General features: G+C 33.2%; 1 protein-coding gene across 1 annotated transcript in view; it reads right to left on the bottom strand.

Moving 5' to 3' along the window:
- Positions 1 to 4011: 4011 nt before the first annotated feature.
- Positions 4012 to 16129, bottom strand: part of Ih (hyperpolarization activated cyclic nucleotide gated potassium channel Ih) — a gene marked incomplete at its 3' end in the record, with an annotated part of 121911 nt that continues 109793 nt past the window's right edge. The window contains exons 5-7 of the mRNA XM_018543799.1: positions 6587 to 6750; positions 5132 to 5268; positions 4012 to 4155 (exon numbers count right to left, since the gene is read on the bottom strand). Of these exons, the coding sequence (XP_018399301.1) occupies positions 4012 to 4155; positions 5132 to 5268; positions 6587 to 6750 (445 nt within the window). The remainder of the gene's footprint in view (positions 4156 to 5131; positions 5269 to 6586; positions 6751 to 16129) is intronic.

The following is a 16129-nucleotide window of genomic DNA, read 5'->3' as shown; positions in this document are numbered from 1 at the left end:
AGGTATTACAACAAAAACCTATCGCCTACGTGCTGACATATTATGTGACATCTTCGGTACAAGTATTAAAGGAAATGTAAATCTTGTTAATTGTTACAGTAGCGTAGCATACGTAACAAGTAAAACATTAATTAACTGCCCAAGCATTGAGCACGAAGTATACTGCTCAAAAGGTTGCATAAAACATCGAAAAACGATGAATGTTCTACTATTAGAAAATACAAACTTAACGAAAACTTCATTTGATATAATAATTAAGGATTACTTAACAATAACACCGAAAATGTGTCAAACATGTTCTACGACCACTACAGCTGAAGTTGTAGCAGCTGGTAAATGCTACATTAACAATTTTATCAGTATTATATATGTATTCAGCGAACATAAAGATAAACATTAAATACTTAATTTAAATTACTAAGATTTTATATTTTTATATCTTTTTAGGTCCACTGATTTTCATAGAAATGTACAATAAAGAAGGAAAAGAAAAATATTTTATGTTAAAAGAATTACCAACACAATTTGAAATAAGAATAAAAAATCGGAAAACAAAGTACACATTTTTTGCAGTTATAGATTATAAAGGACCACATCATACCCGAACATCAAACCAACAATTAGGACATTTCACAACAATATGTCTTCGACCAAATAAGACATGGATCCAATACGATGACTTAAAAGAAAAAGAACAAACGAAACCTGACACATATACAATAGATCCGCAATTATTAAAATATATATTGTATAAAAAATTAAAAATAATCTTTTAACTTCAGGCTGAGATTTTCACATCTATTTATCTCCTATCCTGGAACAGCCATCATTCCAAATCAAGTTCAGATCAAGTACTTGCTTCTCGCAGGTTTTTGGTACAAAAATAATGTAGAAGCAATATACCATCAGAAAATATCATTAAGGTGAATGTCCCGATTTCTACTCAAGTTCCTATTTCTACTCACTATGAACACGTCTTATTAATATAAATATTCTATTTATAGAATAAATTGTAGAAAGGTTAATTTTAAATTATTTATAATATTCTATCAATAGAATGTTTATATTAATAAGACATGTTCGTAGTGAGTAGAAATAGAAACTTGAGTAGAAATTGGGACATTCACCATACTTTAACTTTTTATTTACATAAGAAACCAAAAATTAACAGTTTCTCTTAGCCAATCCCCAGGCTGTGCTCTAATAAGTGTATAAGATTCATTAACCGATCATCAAAGTTCTTTTCAGTAACAATTTTAAACAACCAACAAATGTTTTACTAGTACTTTACATTTGTTCCGCCAGCACTAGCACGCTGAGGTTTTTCGTGGTTGTTTATACTAATTTTGCAAGCAACAAATTCGTAAATTGCATATTTCGAGAGCAACTAATGCAGACGACATTTCAGTATCAATTTTAAGCCAGCGTAACAAATTTTACTGGCACTTTACTCTTGTACCGCCAGCACGCTGAGGTTTTTCGTGGTTGTTTATACTAATTTTGCAAGCAACAAATTCGTAAATTGCATATTTCGAGAGCAACTAATGCAGACGACATCCCAGTATCAATTTTAAGCCAGTGTAACAAATTTTACTGGTACTTTACTCTTGTTCCGCCAGCACGTTGAGGTTTCTCGTTGTTATTTACAATTTTTTAGTATGTAATATATTCAAAATATTGATATTTTGACAGCAACAAATTAGCAACAAATTCCTACGTTATTTTTGCATCGATTGGCATTGTTATAAGTATATTGTTCCGCTAACTTAATCTTCATTTAGCGTAACATCATTTAAAAAAAAAACCGACAGAGCAACAAATTTTTTTCTTTGGCAACTTTTGAGCAACAAATGAGCAACAAATAAAAAAGTTGGTTAGAATCGATTCCGCTCACTTTGTTTCGCTAACTTATAAGACGTGTATTATGGTTCGATCGCATTATGGTCGGTACGTTTGCCTCGCGCATTTTTCCGCTGTTATTTGACAAACTATAGTTAATTTGGAACGCAGCTTTCCCTCGCGCATACATTCTTTTTCTCAACGTATAAGTATCTAGTTTATACAACAGAACAGAACAGAGAGGAAAAAGCAGAGGGAGGCAATAGTAACGTTTCAAGGCAAGCGTAACAAGATTTTCAGCGAATGACAGACTGCTATCTCGATTGGACGAAAAGCCTGATTGATTCGTTGGTCTCTTCGCTGTGCCACGATTTTACGCTAACAGCGCGAGCACAAATAACGTAACACAAAAAACGTTATCCCACGTAAACACAATATCGCCGACGTGCGGAAGCACCGAAAGGTAGCAATAATTTCTCAATCCAATTAACCCACTCAAACAAGTAATGCACTTGCAGTTCATTCGCCGTATAATTGACCTGGCGAAATAATATATACACATGTACAACACGAATATTATCGTTATTTGATTCTTTTTCTTATATTTCACATTCTTTCTATTTTTCTGTGGATGCAACAACCATTTCGCAGTATTTTGTTTAAATTTGTAAACATTTAGTGAAGAAATAGCGAGATATATTTGTAGTAAAGTGAGAAATATAGAGACGCGCGAATTTATAAAATAGAAATTTTTATAAAACATTTATAAACACCAGTTTATTCTTTTTACCTTCTGTTATTTATATTCTGTTCTTTATTTTTTATCTTTTGAAATGATTCTCTGATCGAATGGAAGGGATGGGCAATACGTTCACGCATTGCTTCGATTATCGAATATATACACTTGTTTGGGCAGTTACTTACCCGTCGACGAATCGTCGTACCATTTACATCACGTGCACAAAATCGACATGTGCGTTAAAACGAGAGCAAAAAGTAACGAGTAAGATACGAATAGCAAACAACAATTATTGGTGCATCGAAAACGACAATGAAAAATATAATAAAATGTTGTCGTATTGTGTCACGAGATTCTCTTTGTATCGAGTTTCACGGTGTATTAGCGATGATTCTGCGGAACACGCAATCGCGTGCACGTGTATCCTCTTTCCTCTATTTGCTTTTTCGTCACGCTATCTCTCCGCTTGTGTCCGCGAATTGTTTGTTGAAGGTATTACCTATTGTTACGGCTATTATCTGTTTTATGCTCCTCTCGGTGCGGCGAGGTAATCGAGAAAGGGAGAACAGCTGATTCTAATTAACGATTATTATTACCGTGAGAGAGAAAGATAGACGGAAGGATTGGAGACTTTCTTGTAGAGTGGAAGTTTCGGGGGTATCACGGGATATACTGAGTAGAGCCGTGGGGACACTTATTAGATGTTCAGCAACGGAAAGCGAAACATAATCTAATCATCTGAGAGGCTGCAGTTTGAAAAAATTCCCCGCAGTGGTGGACCGAGACATTAGCGACAACGATGAAAATATATATAATTTTGTTAAGAGTCCTATTTTCGCCGCATACACCTAGAAAAGGTTTGTACATACATATTCGATCGACTGAATGTTATTGATGAAAATCTTATGACAAAGGGAGACTCTTTGCACATAGTGAGAATGAAATTCTCTGTTAACGAGTGCAAATTTAAGAAAACTTCGTAAAAAAGATTACCTGTCAGATAGAATCCACCACTGACGTGAGAACTTCGTTAGCAAGACTCAATAAGTCATCTGCGGTTACATACGAAATATTTACGGTAAGGGTACGAAAGTGGGCTGACTTGTTGCCTTTACCTCCTCCGATTCTCTACAGCGACCATATATCACAGGCATAGACATAATTTAATATCTCGCGGAAGGTGATTTCTGCAATTGACAGATTCAAAAAACTGACAATCGATATTAATTAACTCATGAAGTATCATTGTCTACAGGAAAAGCAGTAGTTTCGTAGGAGGGAAGATCGTTTGTCAGCTTCCTGAATCCGTTGAAGGTCACCAAACGCTTCTCCTTTTCTCTTTTTCTATATACGTAAATTATACACGAACTACACATATCGTATGTTTACAAAATAAGAACAGTGCTGTATATGGTAAGTAGCGGAACACTCACATAGACCTCTTCCCATTGCGAGACATACCGCACCAGTCTTGACAAACGTAGTAACCTAACGAGTGACAACAGTTTTGCAAGCCTGAGGATCCTGAGAGCACGTCCAGCATGCAGGATCTGGAAGGACTCGCTGAAGTCCTGAAACTTGCGAATTTCTTTGTTACTGTAATATTTGACTCTTCGAGTGTCAGTCAATAAGTGTGTGCAAATATCCAAAGTTATTTAGAAAATCGTTCAGAAAATTATTCAGAAAATCGTTTCGTGATTTATCAAATTCTAAATTATATATGTAATATACGGACAATGAGAGCAATAAACAGCGCGGTAATTTAAGAACAAATTCTTTGTGCTTAAATTACAAAAACTAGAATTTGCAAAAACTCAAATTTGCGCTTAAATTACCGTGCTGTTTATTGCAAATTTTTGCAAATTCTTTGCGCTTAAATTACAAAAATTAGAATTTGTGCTTAAATTATCGTGCTGTTTATTGTAAATTTTTTGCGCTTAAATTACAAAAATTAGAATTTTTAAAAACTAGAATTTGTGCTTAAATTACCGCGCTGTTTATCGCAAATTTTTGCAAATTCTTTGTGCTTAAATTACAAAAATTAGAATTTGCGCTTAAATTACCGCGCTGTTTATTGCTCACTTTGCCTATATATACCACACTCACACATATATAATTTTGAATTTCGAAATTCCCTATCGAATAATTAGATTTTCTTATTAATTCTATAATCTATATCTGTACACTATATAATAATATATATGTTATAAGAAATTTCTATTTTATGGATATCTATTTTATATATAATAATATTATTGTATTTTTAGGTCTTTAAAATTTTATTATTTCATTTCTCTCTCTTTTTAATTTTATAATTAGCATATTATTTCAAAGAAATTATATAAAAAATACAAGTTTTTCTTTACATTAACTGTATATGTATCGTGAAAAATGTTACACGTGTATAAAAATGTATTATTTATTCGTTATTTGATAAGAGAAGATAGAAAATTATTTTGATGATTCTTCATAGACATAAAGTATAGCGAGTTAATAACTTACGATTTAACAAGGAATATGTAAGGCTGCGTAGGACGATGTAGACATACTTACTTGATTAAATATGAGGAAAATGTAATCTAATGGTATAGAGGAGATGAGGTCGAGAAAGAACCAAGTCCTGAGGTAGTGTTTCGCGATTAGCTTCGGATCCAATATCACCTGTTCGGCATTATCCTGCTGCATTATACCTGCAACGAAAGAATTTTACTCCAGTATTTTCCACGTCAATAATTTTCCAAAGCCTGCGAAGCTCAAGCTGCCGGAAAAACGCTAATGCTGTTACCTCACGCTCTGGCGACTTGCCATCGATTCGACGGTTTGTCATGTTGCCGTTCCCGCGCATCTGATGCACTCATTATATATATATAATACGTAATTTAACAATTGGACAGAACAATCATTGAATCCTTTATAGCGGTGAGTAAAAGGAAAAAGAAGTAATTATTAAGAATATTATCGTCCCGTGCTAAAATATTTGAACGCGCCGGACGTGGGAATAAAGCGACTTAGAAATTTTTAATTATCGCGAATCGACACAAAGCGATATGCAATACAATATAATGATTTTCATCGGTCGCAGTTCGTGACCTAATTCCGCGTTTACGAAACCGATTCAAACACGTTTCAAATTAATTCCTTGGTAATAACGAAATGTCAAGGAGTTAGGAGTATTCTCTTCCCCTAACAATACTATCATTGTGTATTGTTAGGACCAGCAAGACCGCAAATAGATGATCCATCTTGCATTGCATCTGTTTTCGCCAGTATCTTATATTTGGGAACGTAACAAGAACGAGTCGCGTGAAAGAAAAAGTTTCAAAGTGGTAGACTCTTCTTAAAATTTCGAATATAAAAAATTGAAATTCTTATAGAAAAAATTTCGTTGGTATTGTCCTTAGAGAAGAGAAAATGACTTAATGTTGACATTGAAATTTGCAATTTTCAAAATTTGCATTTCTAAATGCACATACAAGTCAAAGTATTGAAAAATAATCTTAAAAGAATTTTTGTGTGATGAGAAAATTCTGATTGATGTATTTCTTTAAATATTTTTTACTTGAGCTTCAATTTTTAAATATGTCTTTGTATTGAATCTTGAGAAGTTTTATTATGTGTATGTAGTATAAAAGAAGAGTTTTTGCAAAATATTTTGATGTACGTAGACGCTATCAACATATCATAATTTACGTCGATTATTGCGAGGAAACGATGCAAAGCACAATGTCAAATGGAATTTTGCATGTTCGCGAAGATACTATGGAATAAGCAACACCTAATGGTATTACATGAAAGTTTCAAAAGACGTTACTAATATCGTTAGCTATTACTGCAACAACGCAGATGTTCTTGCACAAATTCTGTTGATATGAGAGATTAGAACTGGATTTCTCAACGGTACATGTTTGCAAATTTAAAGTCTTTTATCACGGATTCCAATTAAGAAACGAGAATTTATTATAATGGGGAATTAATAACAAGCAAATTGATCGATCGAATGACACTCACCCGTCCTGAAGTTGACGACGATGTCTATAAGGAATATCGTGTCGGAAAGGCAGTTGAAGGCTATCCATCTAGTGCTTAGGTCGTCATTGAAAAAACTAATGGCGACTGGCAGAATTATCAGATTAGCTACCAGTAGGAGGAGCATGCAGAGGTCCCAATAGAATCTGAAATAAGAAAAATTGACACATTAAAACAAATCTGTAAAATTACAATTAATATCATGCAGCGGATACTACTGTTTAACTTTATTCACACATAATAATCGTTTTATATTCTCAATTTTAGACATCTTGAGCCAATGGAAAATGTAGGGATTTGGTTATCTCGGTTAAAATAACTTTCAGAATCAAATTCGACTCTTATCTCAACTGTAAATCTTTAAAGTCAGATATCATAAAATCTTATTGTATACATACGTATCTTTATGTAGAATATATATTTTTTAAATAATTTTACTAAAGAGTAGTTTATTATTCTGTTTTTCATCTATCCATTCTTTGTAAAACATGCAATTTTATGCAGTTAAATTATTTAATTAACAAAGAATATTTGTGTGCGTATCATTTAACTCATAGAATAAATGATTTATTATTACATTAATATTACGAGACTTCGATTTAGAAATTGGGGTTAACTTCATAAAGAAACGAGATAGACAACACGTTAGGAATGCTGGTTGCAAATAGTCGTACGAATTTACATTTTATTGCACCTACCAGTACACAAGTTTATTTCACATTTTTGATCCGCCTAACCGGTTACGGAATCATTAGTCTGCAAAGTGGTTCTCGTGAATAAGAATGAGGGTAATTTTTCACCATTTCGCGGGGGAGATTTATAGCGATGAAAGAAACGGGGCGATTTCTCTCGGGAAGATTAGGTAGGAGTGCAGAATAAACTTTTCCGTGCTTTGTGCTTTTAAAGAGAAGTAGTCGATTGTAGAAATTATTGATGGTCCAAAAATTATTACAACATTTGTGTATTCAATATTTAACAAAAATGTACAGCTCCGATTGATGCGATACAAATTCAATAAATAATAATAATAATAATAATAACAACAATAATAACAGCTTTATTAAATGTTAATAAACAACATGCAAAAAGTAGTAACTATATATTACAAGTAATAAGCACTCAAGCACGCAGAGAAGGTGAGGTTACAACTGAATCGTTGATTTACCTAATGATTTACCTGATTAATAATATATAATTATACGTATAAATATACAATTGATATAATGAGATATGAATATATAATATTATCTAATTACAATACAAAACTTGTTACAGGCAATCATAAGACGAGAAAATTATATTTTAATTATCAAAATAAGATTTCATCTATATAAGAATTTAAGATAAATAAAAATTTAAGTTTTATTTAAATTTTTGTCTTGAAACAATAATTCGTCGAATTGGAGTTATCGAAATGCGAATTAGATTGAATCAATTACGAAAATACGAATGTATAATTAATCACACTTTCAAATAGAGATTGAAACTGAATCACGCGCGAAACTTATGATGAGATTATTTTTTATCATAATACTATATGCGTTTTTAGTTAGTTCCGAATGTACGATGAATGTAAGGACCAATGAGTCTGCGAGGTGGACACTTTCGATGGACATTGGTAACTTAGTCATCTGTGCCGCAAATTGTAATGTTTAATGAACAAACTCGTAGCGCTAATTTTGCAACTTTGGAATTTTCAATCAGATATGTGATGCGTCGAAGTTACACACCGGTAGTCCATTTCGATGTAAAACATTTCAACTTTTCTGCGGTCTAACGGGAACGGTGGATAATATAAAGTTCCACAATATGACGACGGTGAAATCATGCATATGGATGAGTATAAGTCTAATTACTCTTTGATATTTATGGCTGCGTATATTCCTTTATGAACTAATTATTATGCTGAATAATCTCTTTAATTTAATACGGTGATATTGTTTTCTTTGACGTATATTTAATCCATTGTTTATTCAGAAATGCAATAATGTTAAGGAATATTTATCGTAGGATAATTTCTCTGTATGTCAGGAATCTAGTTGTATTTACAGAGAAATAATATATATTGTATATGTGCAGAAGATATTTTGGAATTATTAATAAATATTTATAGATTTTTGTTTTATCACAAAATAGGATTATAGAAAATTTTGAAAAGTGTTTTCAATTGTCACTTGATGTTTTATATTGTAAACTTCGCAAATCCAACAATTTAGTTTGAAAATTACATTATCACGATTTATATATATATATATTAATGACGATTAATGTTTTATAAGATGCACACAAATAATACATATTGCGGTCCACCACTCCTACAGCATTTATCCTAACATGAGAATGCATTATGGTACAAATTGCTATTCTCCAAACCGAATAATTAAATTATTTCCTTCTCTTTTTTCAGCAAATTGGTACTGTAATATAATTAAGCCGTTATACATACATACACAGAGAGGATGAGCGCAATGCATCTTCTCAACTCCCATTCTTCTAAAAACAATGGCCAGAAGTTGAGTGTAATTATGCAAGGTTTAAGATTTTCAAATTATCTATCGTCATTTTTCTGGAACTTCTTGTTTAAATAGATCTTGGACGTAATTACAAGCATTACCTGCTAATGGAGCGTATAATTTACCTATCTTATATACATTTTATAAAAACGATAAATTAGAAACTTTGAATTTTTTTCAAAATACGTTTCTCGATGTTAAGCCTTTGAGTGCTCGTGTATTCTTGTCTTAGCCACCGTTTCAATTTATATTCTTGTAAAATGAATTAATTTTATTAACTTTTGTGGCTTACGACGCCATTGTTGCAACCAAAGTGCTGGGGAAGTCAAGGGGTAGTAAAGGGATTGATCTATAAAACTGTAAGGCAGTAACTAAGCTCTCGTTCCCGTAGTTTGCAAAGTATACGCATCTTACGACGACATAATACGTCAGCGTTATGATGAAGAAAATAATGTACTTGCAGAGAATCTTTATTAAAGTGTAAAGCTTCCGTCAGTGGATCATGAAACTCAATTTCTGAGAGCTCGACTTTAATCAGTTCGATTTTAATCCGAGCAACATTGGCCCACTTTTCGGAGTAATAACAATGTTGCGTTCAGACAATAAATGCGCCCGTATGTCACTATATATACCTACCTGAAATCTCCAACATCCCGCTGATACACCGCGCTCTCTGTCTTCCTTTTTCTTTTCCTCAATTAAAAAATTTGATTTATTCTGGTCGTTTAAACTGTATACATATCTCTACAAAAGAATTTTAAAAATCGCATTCGTACTAATACATTCGTACCAAAATTTATCTTCACGTTCCAATAGATTTTGTTTCACAAATTGTTTTACGAATTACATTATTTCGAGTTTTATTTTTTCTTTTTTTTACCTTCACCTTTAGTATATAATATTAAATATTACAGTTATGACACGTGTTTATATAGGTCAATCGTGAACGTATTACTGCATGTTCAAAGAGATTTTATTTCAGAATATAATATTGCATATGTATATGTAAATAGCACATTTTTCTCGCTCTTTCTCCCGATTCCATCTTTGTTCTTTTATTTCTACATCGTGCAGATTATGAGAGAACACGCACGTAGTTCAAGCTTCTGCGTGTTCTAGCTTGGATGCTGCACGCGAGTGCATCCTGCCGGAGCACATGTCGTTGAAATACTTTGCGGAAGGAAGCAATACTCGTGAGTATTCCGTGCCTGGTGTTCTTCGATAGCATTCTCTGCCACGGCAATTTTATTTAGTCTCGTATGCATACTACTGTGATATTGCACGCCATTTACCGTCACCAACAACGATGCGTAACGATACCGGAAGCGTTTCATTCGCGTCGAATACAAATCACCTGCTTGCCGCACTCGAATTTATCCCCCGTCACAAAGCGACGCGTTCCAAAGAAAGTTTGTGGATAATCCCTGTGCATGCCATTAGTATCTGTCTCTGCTGCATTTAATTAAATTATGCGGACATGCGGGCGATAAGGCGAGACTATATTCCATTTTAACTGGAGTTTATGCTGGTAAACCGCATTGAAATACCGGACTCGAACATTAGTTCTAATTAATTAATTAGATAATGCTTATAAATGTGCGTTGACGATATTTAAGAGTTTAATCACTTCTTACTTGATGTCGCGGATAAACTTGAATACAAGTCGGCAGAACTTAATTTATATTGATTTTTATAAAAGAGAAAATTAAAACAATGACAAAAAGAGAGAGAAATTAATTGAATTAATGTTTCATCAAACTAAGTATTTATCAAAAAATGTCTTGTGTATGTTTTATATATTATAAAATAATATAAAATATTACACAAGTATGTATAATATAGATATCTTAAAATTAACAATAAACCTCCCCGGTCAAGAATAAATTGAGCAATAATGGTTGTTAAATATATCTATAAATTTATTATAATGATAACATTAATATACGGTACGTTTCGACTTCACAGAGTCCTCATCAGCCGTAAAAAAACCCCTTAATTTTTTACGGTTGATGAGGACTCTGTGAAGTCGAAACGTACCGTATATTAATGTTATCATTATAATAAATTTATAGATATATTTAACAACCATTATTGCTCAATTTATTCTTGACCGGGGAGGTTTATTGTTAATTTTAATTTGTTAATTTATTTGAGCTGTTTATAATTCAATTTCAATAGATATCTTATATAAAAATATAATTTCAAATATACATATAATAAATATGTTGAATTATGATATTATAAATAATTTTGAAAAAAAATGTGGGGAAAAGAGAAATATAAATTACAAAAAAATAGAAGAGATATACATTTTGATGTTCTAAAGAAGAGTCAAAATACTAAAACCGAATGAAATGGAATGTTTTCATAGCATATAATAAACTGTAGCGGCTGACTGTGCGCGAAATTAATTCAGCAATATTGGAAATGGGAAGAAGATTGATGGGCGATCGCTCCCAATACGGCTATAGGTCAAACAATTCTTTCTATGATGTGTCATTCGTTTCAATTCGCGGCTCATGTTTCTCCTAATGAGTTATGCTTATGCGGAAATATTTCCACGAAAAACGTGTTCACCTTGGGAATTCGCATTATGCTAGTTCGCCTTCTGTATCGATACAATATCACAATGTTGAAGACGAAGTGCCCTCAATTGGAAAGAATTTTACTTATCGCTTTCTGTTTGATAAAACTATATATTGCTACAATAGCGACAGTTGTAAAGAGCGAACATATTGTCAGAATTTATATTGAAATATTTCTTAATGGTCCGTTAATATTTTATATTCAGGTAATTAGCGATATTTATGAGACGGAGAAGTGACTCATAGAATTTTCAGACGGCTTATTTAAGCGTAATTAATATTCTCGTAATCGACATAATTGTAACGAGGCAATAAACGTCACATGTGTTGTATGCAATATCTGTAATATATTCCGAAATATTTTACGCTGTAATTAAAATTACGATGCTTTTGCTATGTGGGTCATATATCAAATGAAGCGATCAGTCGATTTGTGGAATAGAAAAAAGACGCATGTACAAATTCGTGGATATTGGCCAACTGGCATATAGATCGACAAAATGTATTCGGCGCAAGTGGGCGTTTATATCCGTTCCATGTCCCGTTTGTATGGAATATCATTTCGATTTAACCGCGCCTTCCGGAAACAATGCTTCATTTTTGCTGAAATGCGGCGGAGAGATGGAATAGATAATTAGCTTCTATCGGTCGTCCCCCGGATATATAATTTTAATTTAATTCAGCATGAACTTTACTTTGAATTTATAATGAACGCGATTCTTGCGGAATTTTGAAAATATTAATTATATATGTTTAGAAAAATTGCGACTTTATACTAATCGAATTCCGAGTAGGTCGAAAAACGAGCGTAATAATAAAAAGACGAGACATCGTGGTTCTTTCGTATTAACGTAAATATAATCGCGAGATGAAATGAATTAACGACGCGTGAAGAATTATGCCGCCCGACCAGGCAGACTTCCCGCTGGTTTTTGTATCGGACAAACTTTTTCCACATACATGTAACGTCAGACAGTGACCTAGAAGCGCCTGTGAGATTACACCTTGGCGATAACCGTGCCCCGGGATCAGATTTATGCCGCTTTTTCGGAGGATCCGCTTTAACGAGCGTACGAGCGTGTGGGTGGTGGCCGAGGTTCCCTGAATTCGAGACAATTTACCACGTTCTCGTCTTTCAGGGGTACTTTTTCTCGGGTTGCATATGGCCTCGCTGCTCCGCAACGGAAAGTTACATTAACGGCTAATAAATTTTGCTTCGTCGCATTATGATTATTATACTTGGCACCCTGTTCGTATTACTATACGAAGACGCTTTCTCGCGATAACTATTAAAAGTGTTCCTTTACATAAATTACGTAAGCACAATCTTTCTCTGTTGTTATATCTTTTCTCGAGGTATTTAACGGTTGACAGGGACACGTTGTTTTTACCGACGTCCCGAAATTGCCCAGCTATAAATTTGCCGATCATAAAAAGAACGCAATACATGGAAGCGGAAGTGCGAAACTACGCCTACACATTTTCATCTCCACGGAACTCGGCGAAACGGTGTTGGGTACGATATCGATGAAATACGGTCTCCCACGCGCTTCAACCCTTCACCGAAAGGCGAATATGTTATCGTCCCAGTTTCTCTTCCTGGATACTTCCAGCTATTCTACCTGCGAGAAAGGCTGACCGCATTAATCTTAATTTGCTTTAGACGATTCGTAGTATAACAGCGCCGTACATCAAAACTTTTCCGCCGTACATTGAGTCGCTCGGAGACTTTCTTGACCTTTCCCGTCCGTTGTAGCCTCTTTAGCCTTCTCTTATGAAAAAATGCGACACGTCGGAGAATTGCCGCGTTAGGAGGATGGATGATTTGTGATCGCATATACTCGCGTCGTTTAAGTCGACATGACTAAAAATGTGTCGTGTGTCACTTTTTTGAATAAGGATTGGAACTTATTGGAAGCAGCTACAATTCCTCAGGTTCCAATACTATTGGTTTCGATATAAAAATGATTTATGCCAGCGCTGGTCGAAGTATGTGTGACTAACATTTACTTTGCATGGGAAATAGATACTATCGAAGATGTGACATAAGTTACAAAATATATGAACATTATAAAGATTTTTAATTCTTTAATTTTAAAAATAAGGTAACCATAAGGCTCTACATGTATAAAACTAATTAATAATCAGAACTATTATAATTAATAGTCAGAAATTAATAATTGAAATCCTATGGTGAAATCTTCTCTTAATGATAAAGCAACCTAACTTTGATCAATTTCGTCGTTGAAATAACAATATCTAAAAGTAGCTGTTAGTAAATTAATTCTGCATCTACGCAAGCAAAAGATATATAAATGTAATAATGTACCTCGTCTTAATTAAAGTCAGTAAAAAAGAATTCGTTGAAATAACAATATCTAAAAGTAGCTGTTAGTAAATTAATTCTGCATCTACGCAAGCAAAGATATATAAATGTAATAATGTACCTCGTCTTAATTAAAGTCAGTAAAAAAGAGCGTCAACATTAGTGATCTAAAATCATAGTGACAGCCACACTTAATTAAATCTATTGGAACAAGTTTGCAAAAGATGTATCTGAGAGATAATGATCTTTTTGAAGTCGCGAGACATAATGTCAGGACGGAAAACATTTATTTCGAGCGGATGAGGTAGCATGAAAGATCTTTAATTTTAATTTTTACCGAAATTATGAAACACACCCTGTACGTTGCATAAAGTACTGCTCATTTGTGATCTATCTATATTTATTCGTGAGACGATTATTATAAGATACAGTATTTTATTTCTACAGCACGGAAATTGGATTTGAGCGAATTTATAGAGACTTTGTTTACCGAGATGACCAATTTTAGTTATAACCGTGTATTTCTGCCTATAGCCTTACATATTTTAAGAACGTATGGAAAACGTTTCAGCGTCATGAATATTGGAGAGGATTACTCATTTCTGTTCCTTGCACGGTAAGTGTGCCGTCCAAGGAACGCCTTACCGCGCGTATTTACTGCGCTTGAGGATTAGGAGTTTGCCTTAACTTATACGTATCACGTGTCACGTTTGAACGACGAATTTCGTAGCTGTGCAACACTCTAATAGGATTACATCGAGCTTGGAACCGAGAATTTCAACGATTTTCCGCATATACATAGATATGCGTACATATACGTATTCGTGCCATTTATACGCGCTCTAGTCTCGTTGCGAGGAATGCCATTTTAAGGTATGACATTTCGCTTGAAATAACGCCAAGGATTTCGACTAGATGTACGGAAGTATATCAGACAATCGCGAATGCACGCGAAAATTCGGGGAAGCCACAGGTATTTCACAGATTTACTCTCTGCAAAAATGGACAGTGGAGAAGTATTTATGAACTCTAAGAAAAGCACGACTTCGCTAACAACGCGAAGTTTTTGCTTCACCATAAAGCAATTTTTAACTGGTACAAAATGACTTCATTGTTTTATTATTTTCATTTCTTTCATATTTCTCTTATACGATCTGATTTAAATATGAATGTTACAGAATTTTATTAAGTATACGTTTGATGAATATATAATATTATTGGATAATTATCATGTTTATCATAAAATTACAACATACAGGGCATAATTGTAGAATTCTCTACTGAAATAAAAAAAATTTTATTAGATGTAGAAACAATTAATCGACAGACATCTCTCTTTAATACTGAATATATAGAACTGATGAGAATTAATAGTAAAGTTACTTTTCTGTTAATACACAATTTTAATTTATGAATCTTTCATTAAATTTTATAATTAAAATTTGTATGTACAAAAAAATATATTTTTTGTGATTTTATTCAAATAGTCAAATCAATAATCCAAAAGTTAATATTTATCGAAACTGACGTGTACTGAGAAATCCATTTAATTGAGTTAAACAAAATTCTTTTTGATTGAACGTGACTTTGTTGATTAAATTTATATGTTTATATTAACAAAAGTTATGTTATTGGAAACAAATAAAATATTGCAATAATCAAATTTTTTTGTGCATGATTTGTTTGTTTCAATAAAATGTTTAAAAAGAAAAAAACAATAACGGTGACAAACGCATTATCTCTCAAATAATTATATCTATTGTTGAGTGTGTTAAGTCGCAGTACGGGACATCGCTGCTGGTGAGACACACGGCTAATCATTTTACCGTAAAGAGGATATACGCGGCTATATTATATAATACTCGCATAAAACTTGGCAGTGTCGAGTGGACATCTCTCTTATGTTAAAGTGAGCTCTTTCAAATCTCCCTTAGGACTGTTAACGTTGGCCAAGTCAACTGCAGAAGTGTGAATTCGGTTTCCTTACACTTTAATTGACTAGTTAGATACAAAATTAATAAAAATATTTAGTAATATTAACGTACAAGTTTAGTTTAGCGAATAAAATAAAATTCAAATAAGAAACCAACCGAAAATTTAG

The sequence above is a fragment of the Cyphomyrmex costatus genome, unplaced genomic scaffold (assembly GCF_001594065.2).
Source record: "Cyphomyrmex costatus isolate MS0001 unplaced genomic scaffold, Ccosl1.0 scaffold4, whole genome shotgun sequence".
Taxonomy (NCBI): Eukaryota; Metazoa; Arthropoda; class Insecta; order Hymenoptera; family Formicidae; genus Cyphomyrmex; species Cyphomyrmex costatus.
This window is presented reverse-complemented; position numbering and strand designations above follow the sequence as displayed.